The 18,195-nt window shown below is 61.1% G+C and overlaps 1 protein-coding gene across 1 annotated transcript in view; it reads left to right on the top strand.

Moving 5' to 3' along the window:
- Positions 1 to 18,195, top strand: part of COL5A1 (collagen type V alpha 1 chain) — a 167,692-nt gene that overhangs the window by 71,621 nt on the left and 77,876 nt on the right. The window contains 5 exon segments of the mRNA XM_036854371.1: positions 7,726 to 7,965; positions 8,957 to 9,124; positions 9,258 to 9,311; positions 13,892 to 13,933; positions 14,126 to 14,188. Coding sequence (XP_036710266.1) covers positions 7,726 to 7,965; positions 8,957 to 9,124; positions 9,258 to 9,311; positions 13,892 to 13,933; positions 14,126 to 14,188 — 567 coding nt within the window.

Here is an 18,195-nt window from a genome sequence, read left to right as displayed (position 1 = left end):
ATGGTGTTGTTTATGGAGCTGGAAGCGCAGGTTGACGTGTGTGCGGGACATAACACTCGGCTCCAGGGAGCCCCACTCCGTGCCCTTGCGAGAGTGACCACCCCCTGAGCCTCAGTGGGTGCATCTGTGACATGGGGATGAGAGGGAAGAAACGAGGTCCAGCTCCCTCATGGAGGGGCCGGGGGGCGGTGGGCTGGAAAGGGGAAAGGCAGAGGCTTGCGGTGGGCAGTGGGTGCCCGGAAAGCCATCCCGTCGGGTGGCAGGTGGGGCGGGGTGGGCGCCTGCAGCCCCGGGCCCTGGGCTGCTGCTGAAGGAGGAGACGGAGCCCCAGCCGCCGGGTGTCCCCCCAGCGCCCTCCGTAGGTCCGCTGCCCGCTCTGGGCTGGGCCGTATGTGAATCGTGGGTCCTGTCGTCCATGGGAGCCAGGAGGCCACCGGACCCTGGGTGAGCGCTCGCTGCATCATGGATGAGGGGGCCAAGGCCCTGGTCGAGTGTAAGACAACACAGATGCTGGGGGGTGAGGAGATACACGGCGGGACCTTCCTGGTTCTGGAAAGTTCTTCCACCCCACGGCCTCCGTTTCCCCATCTGTAAAGTGGCAGTTGCAGTGGGGCTCAGGAGAGATGCATGGGGGACGCCCAGCAGTGGCCAGGCACACTTTGGACCCCCGTCACGGCATCACAGTTCCCCGGACTCGGAGCCCTTGGGGCTGATCTGCTGTTGAGGCTGGCGGGACCCACCCCCACTGACGTCAGATTCCATCTGTAAAATGAGACAGTTTTACTACATCGGGGATTTTGACTTTCTAAGGAAACCTGTAAACCCTTTCTTAACTAACATTCCTCTGGGGCAGCCTGATGTGTAAAACCTGCTAGGACCCCAGGCCCCTCCATGGAACCCCTTTTGAGAAGCCCTGGCCAGGCCAAGCTCCAGGTCCCCACGTCCCGAGGGACCTGCGAGGGGCAGGGAGGCAGGAGGCAGGACGTCCCAGGAGGTCGGCGAGGGCCGGCACGGCGAGCGGGGGCCAGCCGGCTGATGCTCGCTGGGCTCCGGCATCTCCCCCCGGCAGCCGCTGGGAAGGCTCTGCCAGGGCAGGGGCTCCGTGATGGGCCTCTGGGTCTGGAGTTTGGAGCTTGGTTTCCCCTCCCACGAGGTATCGTGAAAATGCTCTCAAAACACAGTCATCAAGCTGTGATCATTCGTCGCATGTCTGAAGGGCAACGAGCACCCGCTTAGGGCAGCCGGGGGGCGGGCAGCCAGGGGGCACGACGTCTCCAAGTTGCTGGGTGGTGCTGCCGGAAGCCCTGTGTTGAGAAGGATTCTGAGTTGCCTCTGGTCTCAACAAGACAGAGCACAGCAGGAGACGAGGTCTCTGGGAGGGGCATGCGAGGTGTTCAGTGTCCCCAACCTAAAGCGCAAGCTCGAATAATGGCACTTCTGGCTTCCAGCCTCTCTCAATGGCAGGGCCTATTTTGATTTTCCAAACTTCTGGCAGAGCCCTCCTCCTGGACCACCCGAGGGTGGAGGAGGGCAGGGGAGCCCCAGGTTTCCTTTGGCTAAATGGGGAGCCCAGGGGCTGCGTCCTGTCTGGGGTCGCCGGCCACCAGGACAGTCGCCCACATGCCCCCTTGCTGCAGAGAGAAATTGGTTGGCTCTGATCGGATGCTCCAGAAGGGGCAGAGGAGTTCCTGAGGCCTCACTGGGGACGGAAGGAGGGGTACTCTCGGGGTGCGGGGTGGTGGCAGCCTTTGACACAAGTGTAAGATCAGAGCTTGTCTGAAGACTGAAGGGGCCGCTCTCGGGCCTGGCTGCCCCTCGCAATGACCAGAGCCTTAAGGATCCCAAATCCCAGGCCCTGCCCCCGAGCCCTTGAGGGCAGAGAGTCTGAGGGGCCCGGGTTCCTCGGGAGCCCCCGCTGGGTGTGGGGCAGGGGGGAGACAGGACTTCCCTCTGCCCTGGATGCCTCAGGGTATTTATGGGGTGTTAAGGTCATGGCTTTCAGGGCGTGCTTGAGTGTGGTGCCCCCAGGACACCTCATCCAGGGCCGCCCAGTGTCCCCGTGGCACCCCAAGGGCTGCCTGTGCCCCCAGCACCCCATCGGTGCTTTGCCTGCCTCTAGTCAGAACCGTTGACCAGCCACCCCAGGTGAGAGCGGTCAGAACCCCCGAGGGGGGCCGAGGTCCTCCCTAGCTTTGTGCAGACCTGGTGTTTCCCGTGAGGCCAGGGAGGGGTTTCCTTGGCTTGTGCAAGGTGGGTTTGGCAGCTGTTCCCTGAGTCCCAGCTCCTCCTCCCGGTCCTCAGTGGGGTCTGCTGCGGGGGGCTGGAGGCAGCATCCTGAAGCCCCCTCCCCACGCTGCCCTGCCCTCGGGAGGTGGCACCGCTGGGTGGTTTGGGGGCAGGGGAGCCACCTGCTTCGTCTGGGAGCCTAGAGGCAGAGCCAGTGCCACATCTGTCACCCCAGGGTCCTGCCCCAAAGCTCCTGTCCCTGATGGGGTGCCCGGGGATGTGAGCCCCCTCCCTGTTGCAGGAAGAGGTAGGGGGTGGGCTGGAGGGAGCTCTGGATGAGGATCCGGGTGCAGAGCTTCTGGGGGGCTTCGCACCCATGCCTCAGTTTCCCCTTCTCCGTAGTGGGTGGGGGACAGTAGACCCCTGCCTTCTGAGGGACACGCCCACAGAACAAACAGGCATGTTTTTTGGTGTGAAAACCCACTTGAGGTTTGGCGGGAAAGATGGTTTTCAACATGTACGGGCGTTTGCAGGGGAGGGTGGGTGCCAGAAATGAAGGGGGCTTTCTGCCGGCAGGGCCCCCGAGTGATCACGTGGTCACTGCTGCAATCTGGGGCATGGGTGGGCAGGCGGGGAACCAGGCCTGGCCGGGGGCCGGGTCAGCAGGCACATTCCAGAGCCTGGGCTGAGTGGTGGGAGGCACCTCCGCTCCGGCTGGGCCTGTTCGTGGGAGCGGATGCCCGCGCCCTTGGCCTTGCTCATCGCCCTGTGCGGGGCCTGCGAGGCGTGGCGCTGGGCCGGACACCTTGTGATACAGGGACACAGAGATGCACCGGCCGCGCCCGCCCCCCGGGGACCTGGGCTTTCCAGGGAGGCAGGCCCTTCGCCAGACCACTGTGACGAGTGTGCTGACTGCTTCTTCGAGGGGCGCCCCCCGCCCCTGCCCGGGGTCACAGCTGCCCCCCCAAATGCCCCGAGCCTATTCTTTTTTCCAGTAACTGCATTTGGAGAACATATATTCAGATATTGAGCTGCCAGTCACAGGGAGAAATACTTTATTTGAATTGGATGAAATTTGAACTAGAAGTCATGTTGTTTAATTAAAATGTGTGGTTTTGATTCACTGTGCCTGTCGTATGGTTCCTGTCTGCTGGAGAGTTTAAAACGTGGGCCAGGGGCCTCTGACGTCCAAAGGGATGGAGAGGGGGTGGCTGAGAGAGGGGGTGGGCGCTGGGCGGGGAGTGTTGAGGTGTGGGCGGGTGGCGCCCCCCTCCTGCTCCGCCCCCATGACAGCCCCACGTGCTGTTACGGGCCCAGGGCTGTGGCAGTGGCAGGCTGCCCACCCTGCACGCCCACTCCTCCCAGTGGCAGGAAGGCAGAGGGGCTGCAGACCGAGCCCCGGGGGACTGCGGCCAGGCTGCGGTCGGAGACGCTGACGGTGAGGGTCCATCTGTGTGCCGGAGACAGAGCTGGACGTCGGGGTGGGAGGGCCACGCTCCACTCCTCCGAGCCCCCTGCGTGGAGACGGGCTGCCGGGGGTAGTTCCGAGTCCTCGCTCGTCACGGGGCGGTTTCAAACCCGGGTTGGGAGGCCGCGTATTTGGAACTGTGCCTCAGGGATCGGGTAGGAATGGGCCTTTGCTGGACTCCAGGACTGTCACCCCATCTCTAGGTCAGGTTACCCGTAGAGCCTTTGGGAAGCCAAGGAGGGCGAGGGTCCTGTCCCCAGAGCTGTGCACACGGCCGGCACCTTGCTTCACAGATCCCAGAGGCCATCCGTGGACCCGCGCTTAGTGACTTTGGGTGACACATCACCCCAGCCCTGCCATGGTCCGGCGATGAGAGGCCACATCTGGCCCCTGCCTGGGGGCCCATATCTCTCTCTTCCTGGGGTCTGGCACAGAGAAGGGCCTCACGAACCTTCCCCAAATGACTGGAAGGGAGGGTGCGGCTTCCTTGCCTGGGCCTGTGGTTCTGACGTGTGCAGGTGGGCACCGTGTTCTTGCGCCGCCCGTGGCCCTCCCCTTCGGGAGTGGTGCGTGCCTTTTGCTGGATCGCGGCGGAGCAGAGGCTCAGGGGCAGGGGCGGCCTCAGGCTTCTGGCCAGAAAGGGGCAGTGGGGCTGGTGGAGGAATCGGTGAAAATCTGATGAATACACAGTCTGATGGGGTCTTATCCGTGGGGCACAGGGCAAGCCCAAGGTGTTAGGAAAGGTGTGGGCACCACTAGGCAGTGGTTTCTGGGCCATGGGTGCATCTGCCATGTGTGATGCAGTAGCTTGCACTTAGTAGGTGCTCAATAATGGCTATTGAATGAGTGGATGGGTGGATGGAGAGAAGGATGGATGATCCATGCATGGATGGGTGAATGGATGGATGGATGAATGGGTGGATGGATGGATGGATGGGTAGGTGAATGGATGGATGGATGGATGGATGGATGGGTGGGTGGATGGATGGATGGATGGATGGATGGTTGGGTGGGTGGATGGATGGATGGATGGATGGATGGGTGGGTGAATGGATGGATGGATGGATGGATGGATGGGTGGATGGATGGATGAGTGGATGGGTAGATGGATGGATGGATGATCCATGCATGGATGGGTGGGTGAATGGATGGATGGATGGATGGATGGATGGGTAGGTGAATGGATGGATGGATGGATGGATGGATGGGTGGGTGGATGGATGGATGGATGGATGGATGGATGGATGGGTAGGTGAATGGATGGATGGATGGATGGATGGGTGGGTGGGTGGATGGATGGATGGATGGGTGGGTGAATGGATGGATGGATGGATGGATGGGTGGGTGGGTGGATGGATGGGTGGATGGGTTGGGTGAATGGATGGATGGATGGATGGATGGGTGGATGGATGGATGGATGGATGGGTGGGTGAATGGATGGATGAATCGATGGGTGGGTGGATGGATGGATGGATCGATGGGTGGGTGAATGGATGGATGGGTGGATGGGTGGGTGGGTGGGTGGTGGATGGGTGGGTGGATGGGTGGGTGGATGGATGGATGGGTGGCTGGGTGGATGGATGGGTGGGTGGATGGATGGATCGATGGGCAGATGGATGGGTGGATGGGTGGGTGATGATGGATGGATGGCTGGCTGGCTGCCTGGCTGGATGGGTGGGTGGACGGCTGGGTGGACAGATGGATGGAAGGATGGATGGATGGATCAGTAATGCGTGGGTGGCCAGGTCGCTTGAATGGCTCTTGGAGGTGGCAGCTTCCCCAGAGGAGGTCTGGCCCTGAGGACAAGCTCTCAGGCGTCAGGCAATTCTCCTGGGTCCCCACGTGGGTGCCGTCTGTGCTGCCTGTTCAGGGCTTTCGTCCTTTTCCAGGGAGACATCCAGCAGCTACTCTTCGTCTCGGACCACCGGGCAGCTTACGATTACTGCGAGCACTACAGCCCTGACTGTGACACTGCGGTCCCCGACAAGCCCCAGTCTCAGGACCCCAATCCAGATGAATATGTGAGTCCTGGTGGGAGCCGCGGGCAGGCTGTCTGGGGGTGGTGGGCGTGGAGGGACACAGAAGCTGTGGGACTCCCGTTTTAAGTAAACCCACTGGGTGAGACTATATTTGATCCCCGGGGCAAGGTGGACTCCTGACTCACTTTACGAAGGGTTCTGTGCTCCCAAAGCAATTGAGTCAAAACGGATGTTGGTAAAGAATCTTTCACGCAAGTTTCTGGGTGAAGAGAGCCATGCGCCCTCTGGATCAACACCTGGGTGGGGTGCTGTGAGCGGAAACGCCACAGGTGCCCCCGGCGGGCTGTCTGGAGCTTGCCAAATAGGAGGGGCTCAGGGCTGTCGGAGCAGAATGATGGTCCTCTGACCCCTAGGGCGGCAGCGACTCTGAGGGGCAGCCTCGGCCCGAGAGTTTCAGGAGCATGTCCAACGCCTCTGTCCTCTGACCGTGACCCGTGTGTCTGTGGGTCAACCTTTCCCATCCACCCGCCCTCACGCCCCAGCAGCACCTCGGTTAATTTGATTTGCAATTCTTTGTACCATTTCCAAATGAAAATCCTCTCCCAGCCCCTGCGCAGATTGGACTCCTGTTTCTTTTAAGTAAAATTCAATCTTGCTCTTTTTCTCTGAGCTTCCCTTCTTTCACGAGCAGTCAGAAGAGAAGGAGGGGGGCGGCCCATGAAGCTGTGGGGTCCGGGGCTAGGCATGTCTTTCACACCCCGAGAACAGGGTGGACGGTGCTCCCAGCTGGGTTCCTGCAGCCGAGGCCTCCTGGCCACGCCTTACCCTCCCAATGCCCGATACAGAAATGGGTCTGAGGGTGAGACCATCTCAGTCACTGTGAAGTCCCTCCCGTGAGGCCTGGGCCTTCGGTGAAGGTCGGGGAGGGCCCTTGGTTTGGCTGGTTGTCCTGGCCCTCAGGTGCCAAAGGGTCAGAACATTTGGACCTCTTAGGGCTCATCTCTCTTTGAAGGCCACCGGGGGTCCCCGTTTCCTTCCCTGGACTCCTCATGGGGCTGGCTCTGCTCCCCCAGGGGATGGAGGGGGAGGACTCCCTTCAGGGCCCACGGGGTTGGTGCCTGGAGCTGGGCACGGCTTTTTGGGGTCCGATCTTCCCAGTTGAGCCCACGAGGGAGGGAGATGGCAGGCTGGCATCTCGGGGTGGGGGGCCCACGCCCTCCTCACGTGGCCCTGTTTGCTCTCAGTACCCGGAAGGAGAGGGTGAAGGAGACGCCTATTACTACGAGTACCCCTACTACGAGGACACGGACGACGCGGGCAAGGAGCCCACCCCCACCAAGACACCAGTGGAAGCTGCTCGAGAGACCACGGAGGTGGCCGAGGTCTGGCTGGGTGGCGGCTGGTCCCTGGAGGCCGTGGTTGGTGGGGGGGAGGGGGGGGGCCGTGGCGAGCATGGGGGCCGTTTGGAGATGCGTGGAGAGCAGGGCCGGTGGGCGGGAGCTTGGCAGGGAAATGGAGGACCAGGGACCGTATGTGCTTTGTCCTCACGGGGAGTGTGGGGCAGAGGGCTTTCTGTGGTGCAGGGGACACCCCTGTGATGGAATCCAGTCCCCTCCCCAACGGGTGGCCGGGACACTGGCCTGTATGGCTCTTAAGAGTCTGGAATGTTCGCTTACTTTTTTTGTTTTGGTCGCCATGTGGCTTGCGGGATCTTAGTTCCCCAACCAGGGACTGAACCCAGGCCCTCGGCAGTGAGAACGTGGAGTCCTGACCACTGGACCGCCAGGGAATTCCCCGTTCTCTTACTTTTTAAAAGAAATTTGAGATACAGTTCACTCTGTCCAAGCGCGTGATTGCGGGGTTTCGTCGTGCATAGCACTCCCCCGGGCTGGGCTGTCGCCCCCTTTCCAAGGGGGCCCCGGTGCCCCGATCCACAGGGGCCGGTTGGCTGATGGGTCAGCCTCCCTCTCACGCCGCAGAGGAAACCCCCGACCCGGTCCTCACTGCGCCGGCCGCCCCCCCCAACCCTGCGTGTCTCTGCCCGGCTCCCAGGAGCTGACCCAGCCCCCCACGGAAGCCCCTCCGGTGCCCGATACCAGCGAGGGGGCCGGGAAGGAGGAGGACCCCGGCATCAGTGACTACGACTACGTGCCCAGCGAGGACTACTACACCCCACCCCCTTACGAGGACCTCAACTACGGCGAAGGCATCGAGAGCCCTGACGAGAACCCCGACCGGGGCGCCCGGGCCGAAGTTCCCACCAGCACGGTCCTCACCGCCAATGCCTCTAACGTAATTGCCTTCCCGGCGAGTGGGCTTGGTCCAGGGGAGGGGGCCGGACCCCGGGCTCTTCCTTCTCTACTCCTCACCTTGCTGTCCTGGGGCAGCTACCCTCCCCCTGCCCACCACACCTGGCCCTGCCGCCCTTTGCAGCCAGGCCGTTTTAAATGATCGCCGAGGATGCCCGCTGAGTTTGCAGTCACCGACTTGCTGGGTGGATCTCAGCGTTGTCAGTTTTTCATTGGCAAAATGGGTGGAATGAGCCCCGCCCTCCAGGTCTCTTGGGGTTCGGTGGAGATGGAAGAGGACATGCGTGTTTACAGGCAGTGTTCCTGTCTGTGGCCCGGGTGGGGGCAGGCCAGACAGGTATATGAGCTGGGGGTCTGGACGAGCAGACCAGACGTGAGGCCGGGTAGGACCATGGGCTTTCCCATCACACAGACCGGACTTGAAATCTCTGCCAGTGACCTTGGAAAGTGATATCCCCTGTCTCAAAATCAGTGATCTCATTTACAACCTGACACCAGTGTTGCCCGCCTCTTGAGGTTCTTGCCACGTCTTCGGATTGGAGAGGAGTTGAGCTCAGCCCATGGTCCATAGGGAATGCTTAAAAACAACCATCGTGTGATGCTGAATTCTTGACGGCCACAGAGCACACACACGGGGTTCTGATGGGTCCAGACCCCTCTGGCAGCGGGCATGGGATTAGGGGCATGTTACCCCGAGACCCTGGGCCTGGCGGCCCCAGGTTCCCCAAGTACACGGTGCAGCCTGGTGCCGTGTGCCCGTCCTTCTGCAGCCCTGATTTGCCACGGGGTCTTGGGGGCTTTGGGGTGAGTTTCCCCGTCGTGAGAGGGAGACGATGACTCCCAACAAGTGAAACCCCAGGCTACCCGTGTTCTGTGACCTCGGATGCCACGGTGCTTGGAGTCCCGGGGCTGGGGGCCTGTGCGTGTCCGTTACCTGGCTTCCTCTGGGTGACCCCTGCCGCCTTCCCTCTCAGCCGGATCCGCCTCCGGAGGAGGGGATGGACGACTTGGAGGGAGAGTTCACAGAAGAAACCATCAAGAACCTGGACGAGAACTACTACGACCCTTACTACGACCCCACCGTCTCCCCGTCGGAGATCGGGCCGGGCATGCCCGCCAACCAGGACACCGTCTACGAAGGGGTGAGTGGCTAGGGAGGGTGCCTCCCTGGGCCCTTGCGGGGGGACCCCCTGCTTCATCAGCCGGATGGATTTGGTGTAATCTGTACCTTCTTCCTGTTCTCCCTCTCCTCCCTCCGCATCTTACAAACCCCAGATCGGACCACGGGGCGAGAAGGGTCAAAAGGGAGAACCTGCCATCATCGAACCAGTAAGACACGTTCTTATTGTCTCCCCGGAACCGGCGGGGTGGCGGGTCGAAGCTTGGGGCACGTGGCGGGTTAGGCAGGACGTGGCTGGACCTGCGGGACCCCTGCGCCTCTATGCCTGGGGCTACCACGAGGAGCTGCGTGACCTCGTGGATGCCACACGCTGCTTCGAAAAGCGCCTGGGCAGGGGTAAGGTTCCGGACCTCGAATGAGGTTGTGGCTACCTGGGATTCGAATGGGCCAGGACCCTTTGTGCCACACGCTTAAGATCCGGGCACATCACTGTGTGTCGATTTCTCCTTGATAAAAAGACTCGGCTTCTGGGAAGGAGGGAGCTCCCCTGGAGGGCAGAGGGGCTTAGCAGGCTGAGTGTGGGCCAGGAGCGGCCGGTCTGGGGCCGGGAGCGTTAGCCACGGACCCAGCTCTCCGCGCGGGCCGTGCAGCCATGTGGCTGCAGCTGGTGAAACAGGGAAGCCTGGTCGTCAGCCACGCCGAGGGGATTTAATAAAACAGCTCTGCACCGAAGCTCCCACTGAGTGAGACTGCACCGTGCCAGGCTGGGGGCGAGTTAAACAAAATGACTGTTGAGAACGTCTTAACCTTGGGATCATAGGCAAGAGGTCCCACGTGCACCTCGTGGGTCGGTGGGTGTTGGCGGGGGCCCCACTCTGTGTTGGCGTGTCCTCTGCCCTCAGGGAGCCGTGCCTGGCCGGGAGCACCAGGGTCCACCCTGTGGCCTTTGGGCTGCCGAGGTCCAGGCCCTGAGCCGGGGCGGGCGAGGTGCCAGGTGATCAGCCAGGTGGGGGCGGGGTGCCCTGCAGCTGCACGTGGTGGGCATGGCGTCACGGGCTGGGAAGCAGCTCTAAGAGTGGGGAGGGGCTGGCTGCCAAGGTCCACCCCTGCCACATCCTCCAAGAGCCAGAGGGAGGAGACCAGCGTCCTGCACTCGACGGGTCATGAGGCTGGGGCCAGGCTCCAGCTTTCTCTACTGCCAGGACTTGGTTGCCCGACCTGGAGGCTCCAGGGCGCTTCCGGTCTTGGGGCTTCTGGGACGGAGAACCGAGGTGACCCCCATCCTCCCGTGGGACTGGGAAGGTTCTTCTGGAACCTCATCCCCCTTAGAGGCACCTGAAGCCCATGGCTGGGGCATCAGGACGGGGGCACTAGATGACTGTCCTGCTCTGTGCTCCCTGCCCCGCCCCCCACACCTGTCCCAGGGATGGGCGCATCCGCTCCCACTGGGCTGTGGCCACTGGGCACACACATCCTGTTCTCGGGCTGAGAACATTCCTTTTCCGGTGCTCTCCAAGGGTCCAAGGGAGTCAGGGCTTGTCTGGGGCCGAAAGATGGGGATGCAGAGGAAGTGGGCAGAGGGGCCAAAGGGGGACATCAGCACCAGGTGGTCCCTTGCTCGGCGACATGTAAAATCCTCACACCACGTCCAGACTCAGGGAGGAAGGCGACCCTCGGGGAAGAGCAGTGCGGCCAGTGGTGCCACCTCAAGACACGGGGCTGCTGGGAACCCGCTCCAGTCCTTGAGGGGCTGTGTCAGAAGGTGGACCACACCCCGCGTGACTTCCCTGTGGTCCAGCTGTGTGCAGACCACGGTCCAGATGGCCTTGGTCCCCGGTGGACTTGCCGCTGCCTCGGGTGCCTTCCGTGGTGTCCCCATCGCTTTGGTGAAAGGGGCATCTTGCCTGGGAAGAGTGGAACCCTCGGGCAGGCAGGGGCCAGGCTCTGTGGAGCCCTGGGTTTGGTCCTGGCTCTGGAAAGGCCTGGCCGGCACCTCGGTCAGGACGAGCTTCCTGTTCACACGTCCCCCAGACCGGGCTGCCCCTGTGTGAGAGCCGTAGCATCCCAGGTCCAGGTGGAGGGGGGTGAGAGTGGATGAGGTGTCCCGTTGCCAGGCTCCACCAGGCTCCAGCGGCGAGGGTGGGCCGGGGGAGCAGGCTGAGAAAATAGAAGCGGTCCAGCACAAATAGCATGTCTCCAGAAAGTGCATTTCATCTTTGTTCGGGGAGAAGTGAGCCATCTGGATGCAGTTAGGGAAGGATGCCCTCCCCTCTGGCCCCAGCGTTTGCTCCCGCCCAGCCCCCAGCCTGTTCGGAGTGTCCGAGGGGCCGAGGCCGGTCTCCCTGGAGACATCGTGGAAACCGTTGGAATTTCTCAACCTGGAGCATCACCAGATGTCCTCAGAGCCTTAGCTCCCTATAAACAGATGGCCGAGTCCTGGACGACCGCCGACGTGGTCTTGCCTCGGCCGCGCAGGCGTCACGGCCCGTGAAGGCTGGGTGGCTGTGTGCTCTCCCCAGCCTGCCCCGGCGACCTCCTCCTGGGGAGCGTGGCTCAGTGTGCCTGGGGCTCTGGGAACCGGCTCCTTCTCTTTCCATCCATCCATCCATCCCAGGGACACCGGGGCTATTTCCCACTCAGACCTGGTACCCTCTGTCAGGGGTCAGCAGCACCAGTGGCTCCTTGACAGGACAGGAGTCCCTCAGCCGAGCGGATTCAGGTCAACAGATCTGGTGCTCCTGGCTGCCCTGGGACCTCAGGGACCAGGCATCTCCAGATTCAACGTCCTGTGTCATCTGGTAAAGGCCCGCAACAGGCATGTCTGCCTTCCACTGTGGCTTAAGGAAGGTTTTCTTGGTCTGTGCTATGTAGCTGATGAATGGGCCCCCGTGAAGGATTGTTTCGAGTTCTCAGCTGAGGCTGAGACCTTCCACCCTGGTGGGGTGTGGAGCGGGGCCAGTGAAGGAAGGCCATGGCTTCCCATCTCTTGGGAGCACTTCTCGTTGGGGTGGTGGCCAGGGGTCCATCCCTTCACTGTACCTGGGAAAGCGCCGGCACCCCTCCACTGGGCTCGTCCATCCAGCGGCCTCTGGCCCTTCCCGGGCCGACCTGGAATGATCCTCCCGTGAGAGCCCACCCACCGTGGCCCCCACTCCCTGAGAGCAGCGGTCATGTGTCTGGGAAGACAGCTGCAGTCCTGCAGGGTCCACGGCAGCCAGGGGTTTCTCTCTTAACCCTCGCTCAGTTCTGATTCTCCTCAGCTGCCTTTGTCAGAGGAGGAAACAGGAGAGTGGGACCGATGACGTCATTTGGATGAACTCTCTGTGCGCATCTCGTGTACACATGTCTCCCTGAGTGCACATCTGTGTAAACACCGGGTGCATCCTCCCAGCGACTGGGCAGCCCCGGTGGGGAGGGTGAGGGGCTTGGAGGGGACCTGCAGCCCCTGGCCTGGGTGCCCCGCACTGGGGGGTGTCCGACACCTGTGCTGACCTGGTGCCTGTCCTGGGCACACCCTCTTACTCCTAGGAGGCAATTCCGGGTTTCACAAGAGGACTGTTCACTTTCAAAGAAAAGCCCAGGGCACAGCAGCATTGAGAAGCAGCCCAAGCCTGCTCTGTTCCGGGGAAACAGGAGGCAGGTCTGCCACTGCGGGCCAAGTGTGTCCAGCCCTCTCACCGCTGTCTCGGCCGTCACAGGAATTCACTGGGAGGAGGGGTCCACGGCAGCCAGGCGCCCCACGTGAGGCTGAAGCCTGCCCAGCCAGGCCGGACAGAACCCACTGGGTCCCAGGACCCCCAGAAACGATCCACCACGGTGTTCTCAGCATGCAGACCCTTGCAGGGGCCAGAGGTCCTTCCCTCCCTGGAAGGCCACGCGTTGCCTCTGACCCCTGAAGTGGGCATGGAACACAGAGGACGCTGGGGCCTGCCTGACCTTGGTGTTGACCGGACAGGCGTGGAGAGGAGGCCTGCGCTGGGAAGGTGGCTGAAGCCGAGGCCCGAGAGCCGGAGCCCCCGGGCCGGGAGTTCTGTCCGCAGGGACCTGAAACCTGCTCTCCCCTCCGCTGCCCATGCCGACTCCAGGGCCCAGGCTGACAGGGGGCAGGAGGCCTTGTCCCCATCTGGGGGGGAAAGACAGTGAGGCCTGGGGGCCAGAGGCAGCGTGGACCTCGGCTCCGCCGGGTGAGGGGCTAGAAGAGGAGGAGAGCTGAGTGTCCAGTGGACTTGGCTGTGTTTCCCATGTGGAGGGAGGAGGGGGTGGAGACCCCAGCGTGGCTTGTCTGAGCAGTTGGTCCTAAAGGTTCTCTAGGCGGGGACCTCAGCCTGCGGCGCCCTTTCCTCTTGTCCCCCCTGAATCCACCGGGTGGTCGTCTCTCCACCCTCACTGGGCCCTGGTCCTGGGGTCCGCTGCTCCCTCAGGCCGCCGTCACCAGGGCCTGCCTGGGCACTGCCCCCTGGGCACAGGAGGGCCAGAGGCGTGGCCGGGGAGTCCTGGGACCCCTCACTCCTCTGGAAGCTGTTCTTGAGGGAAGCCTGTTGGTTGCTGTCTGGCTTGTGGCTCCCCTGGAGACGCTCAAAGGACGGTCACCGTGGCCCCCATTCCAGAGGCTGGGGACCCCTCCCAGGACGGAGGGTGCAGACCCAGAGGCCGAGACTGTGGTCCTCTGGTCCACCCAGCATGGAGGGCTTCCTCAGGGCGGGGGTCTGCTAGGGGCCGGGCCCACTCGGGGTCTGGGGATGGAGGGAAGGGGTCCTGGGGTCTCAGACGCTCTCCCTGTCTCTTCCAGGGCATGCTCCTGGAGGGGCCTCCCGGCCCCGAAGGCCCCGCGGTGAGTGTCCCATTTTATTTCCCGTGACTTGTGGGAGGCACTCGGGGGTGGAGGGAGACACCTTAAAGCTCCCAGATGGAAAAGAGGGGTAAACGCCCTGGGACCGGCACTTTCTCGAACCCTCTCCTGGCCAGGCGGGAACCGCCCTGTGGCTGCATCTTTAACTCTGCCTGATTTTGTTTCTAATTCTAGGGTCTCCCAGGACCTCCAGGAACGATGGGTCCCACTGGCCAAGTGGGTGACCCTGGAGAAAGGGTAAGGGCGGCTCAGTCCCCTCGGATCACGGGCTCTGTGGCCTCGTCCTCCCTGCTCGCGGAGCAGCCTTGACCTCACCTGTGTGGGTGACCGCAGTACACTGACGTCCTTCCCCAAATTGCCCCGCCCCCCGCATCTCACGCCACCCCTTAGTGCGTCCACTCTCTTCAGATGTTTAGGGGGCCGACTGTTGCCTGGCCCTGAGCCGGAGGCAGGAGACCCCTGCAAAAGTGAGCCTCAGCCTGGCTGTGGGTCCCCCGGCGGGTTCCAGGGGCCAGCTCACAGTGGCGGCCCTGCATTAGGGTAGCAGTAACAACAGCTGCAGTGGCCAAAGAGCTCTGGTGCTGCCTGGGCATCCCACAGGATCCGAATTATCCTCCCTCAATACGAGAACTTCATTGGCCTTAAGACCCCCTCGCTCCAGCTTCCTTGTTGGAAATCTAGCAACAGACACAGAAAACTTGCTCTGGGTCAGAGAGACCATCTTGGGGTCACCCTAGCCAAAGGGACCATCCTGGGGTTACCCTGACCAAAGGGACACATCCTGGGGTCGCCCTGGTCAAAGGGACCATCCTGGGGTCTCCCTGGGCAAAGGGACACATCTGGGGGTCACACTGGTCAAAGGGACCATCCCTGGGTCGCCCTGGGTGGCTGCCTGAGAGATGCAGGCTGAGCCCAGTTCGCGGCAATTTCGTTCCGACTCCTAGTGGGCGTTTGGGGGTACTGCAGCCCTGTGGGTTCTCGTCCAGCTTGACTTTTTTTTCTTTTTGTTTTTCCTGCTGGTCTAATGAATATCGATGTGAGCACAGTCAGACTGAGAGCTATAATTGGGTGTAGTTGTAGGTGAGAGACACTGGGGGCGTGTGTGCATCCTAACAGACCTTTATCCCCAGCGCCTGGCACACTGCCCAGAGCAAAGACCTCACGGTTTTGGGCTGGACAGTGCCGGGGTCTGGTCCTGAGGAAAGGCGGCTGGGGTCTGCTTCCAGGGGGTGTTTGGCTGTCAGGTGCTGGGGGCTTTGGGGTGATGATCGGGGTGATGTGAGGTGATGCCCGCAGACAAAGCAGGCGGCCGCGTGACCTCTGAGGGCAGCCGGATCAGACTGGCACCAAACAGGATTCTCCGCCATGTTGCTTCCCTGTGGCCAGTGGCTTTGGGGGCAGAGTAGGTGGGCCTTGCTCCGTGGCTGACCTGTGACATGCTTGGCCTTCCCATACTTCCCATGCCGCTCCTGCCTCTGCCACAGTTGAAATTACAGACAAACAAGTGAGGGGCCCGTCCCCTCCCCCACCCCTGAACCCACACCAGTCGAGCTCTGCCCCAGGGGCTGCAGTCTCTAACCCAGCTCACTCCAAAGGTCTGGGAGTGGATGGGGGGGTGACAGCCGTGTCCCCCCACAGAGCCATCCTCAGATGGACCCCGGGGTGTGACTGAGTCCAGATGTCAGTGAGAGAGGACAGCTGGCCATAGCACACGTCTTCTGTCTTAGACGTAGGGAAGGTCGCCCCCTTTCCTGTGGGGGTGCCTCCCTCCCTGCAGAATCGGGGTGCACTTGATACCCTCGGGGCCAGAGAGCAGCAGGGTCAATGACCCTATATCATGTCCACGCAGCCTGGTAATGACGCTGCCATGGGCACAGCTTCTCCAGCCCCTTCTCTCAGTTGTTGAGACCTCAACCCCTCCCCCCCACCTCTTTAGGTTTCAAGGGTTGGGCATCCTTTTGGGATTTTGCTTGAGGGTCTTTTCTGTCCTTTAAAAGGCTTGTAAGAACCCCCGTTATTACACCCACGGAGAGCGTGAGTCACAGGTGCCTGCATTGCTCCCCAGGGCCAGCTGGGACGATGCCCAGCTATGTCACCACCTGCCCCCCCGGCTGGCTGGATTTACACTCAGGGCCAGGGGAATGGACACAGGCTGGGTCCCTGCAACTTGGCTGAGAGGCAGAGTCCACTGAGGCCCATAGGAAGCTTTTAGCTTCGCAGAGGCCGTGGTGAGTGACCGCCGATGCCCGCAAGGCAAGGTTGTCCGACCATCTCCTGCCTTCTGGGGGCAGGACAGGCGGCTCCGCCCTCCAGTTCCCCTGTGTGCCCAGGACATCTTTTATGGGGCCATCCAACCTGGGACACCTGGTTACTCATCTGTTCCACACAGCCAGGTATCCCTGTGATGTCCTGGCCACAAGCTACAGTGACACAGGCCTTCCCTGGGTGTGTTGGGGCCACGTCCTCTCTGTGACCTGGTCGTCCCCCCTCCGGTGCTATCAATGAGGCATCACTAGGATTGAGCCGGGGCCACCTGAGTCGTCTTGTTAACCTGTTGAACCCCCTAGAGGCCAGAAAGACCCTTTTTCATATTAGGGAGCACATGGGGGGGACCTTTTGAGCTGGGACAAGGCTGAAAGTATCGATAGAAACACCTCAGTGCGTCCCTCCAGGCCTGTCGGGCTTCCCGGGCTCAGAAGACCTCAGTGAGCTCCGCTGGGACTTCCCGGCCCCCTCCTGCTGCAGGGCCAGCTGAGGCTCCTGGTAGGATGGGAGCATGCATGGTGCCAGCTTCCCCCAGGGCTCTGGACCCAGCCGCAGGTGTAGCCAGATGTAGTAGATCTGTAGTTTTCAGATCTAGAGCAGGAGCTGACCCCTAAGAACTTCTCTGGCCTCTCCCAAGCTGTAATTGCACAGGAGCTGGCCTGAAAAAAAAAAAAAACCACTGATATTGAGGATCTGAGGATTGGTGCGTGTTCCTCTCCTTTTCTGGGTCTTTCTAAGAGCAGAAGCAAAAATATCTCAGCATAAAGACTCCCCTGGTCTTTGCAGCTCCCTCCCCGACCCTGCTGCTTTTATTATGAGAAGCAGCTCGGCTTTGCAGCTGGTGCTGAACCCCGGGCTCCTGGGTTCAGCCTGGGGCCTGAGTCTACAGCCACTTTCAAAGGGTCTGAGCTCTCTGTCCCCTCATCTCCGTGCCAGAATGACGCCAGGACGGCCTCAGGAAAACCCTCTGTTAAACGTGGAAGGGGTGCCTTGTTTCTTTAGCTGGTCTATGTGTGACCAGCCCTGCGGTGCCAGTGCTTTAAAACATTTCCGTCTGACCAACTTAGGCCACTGATCAGAAAACACACAAAGGCCGGGTGACTTTTCTTATTTCGCTTTGAGCCTGGTGGCTGGAGCATGCCCCGTGTCTGGCAGGCCGTGGACAGAGTGAGCCACGTCATGAGCATGCGTTTGGTGTCCTGAAGGGTGGGAAGGCGGCTGTGATGTAGCCCCATCTTTTGGCTCAGGGGACAAAGTCTTTGAGTTACAGACCTCAGTGCCTGGCAAAGCTCGGCTGACGATTTTTTCAAGCCGTGGTAAATACAGGTGCGGGCGAGGGGACACGCGGGACTGACGTTTTAAAGTGTCAGAAGGATTCACGGGGTGGTTTTCTCCTGCGAACCTTCTCTTTCTCACAGGGTTTCCAGGTTTTCCTTGTCCATCTATGCCTACGCTCTTGGGAATCACGCTGGGTGTAATTGAAGCCTGCCAGCGTGAGGGTGAAATAGCTTTTGGGCCCCTGAGGTTGAATTTTCAGCCCCCATGGCTTAAAAAGAGCAGGAGGAGGGTCTTTGAAAGTGGAAACAGTGGATGAGGGGCCGCCCCAGTATGCTTCCTGGTTTCCAGTGCTACACACACACACACACACACAGGCACGCGCTCACCACGTGGACACAACATGGACGGCATCTTGTCCCTGGGAGACACGGACCCTAAGCTTTGAATTGGGGGTTTGATTTGGGATCGACTCAGCAGCAGCAAGCTCAGCTGTGAACAGCTATCAGCATTGGATTTCCAGGAGGAAATCTGGGTGGCAAAACACGTTCTGGATTTTTCTTTTTTAAGCAAGTTTTATTTTCTGAGAATTTTTTTTTTCTGAAATGGCAGGCAAGGACCATTTGGCTGTATCCATTAGCAAAAAGGGGAACGGGAATCCTTTAACCCAGCAGTTCTGCTTCTGAGGACCCACCTAAGAAAGA

Source organism: Balaenoptera musculus, chromosome 6 (assembly GCF_009873245.2).
Source record: "Balaenoptera musculus isolate JJ_BM4_2016_0621 chromosome 6, mBalMus1.pri.v3, whole genome shotgun sequence".
NCBI lineage: Eukaryota > Metazoa > Chordata > Mammalia > Artiodactyla > Balaenopteridae > Balaenoptera > Balaenoptera musculus.
The sequence above is the reverse complement of the archived record's forward strand: the minus strand, read 5'-3'. Positions and strand labels throughout refer to the sequence as shown.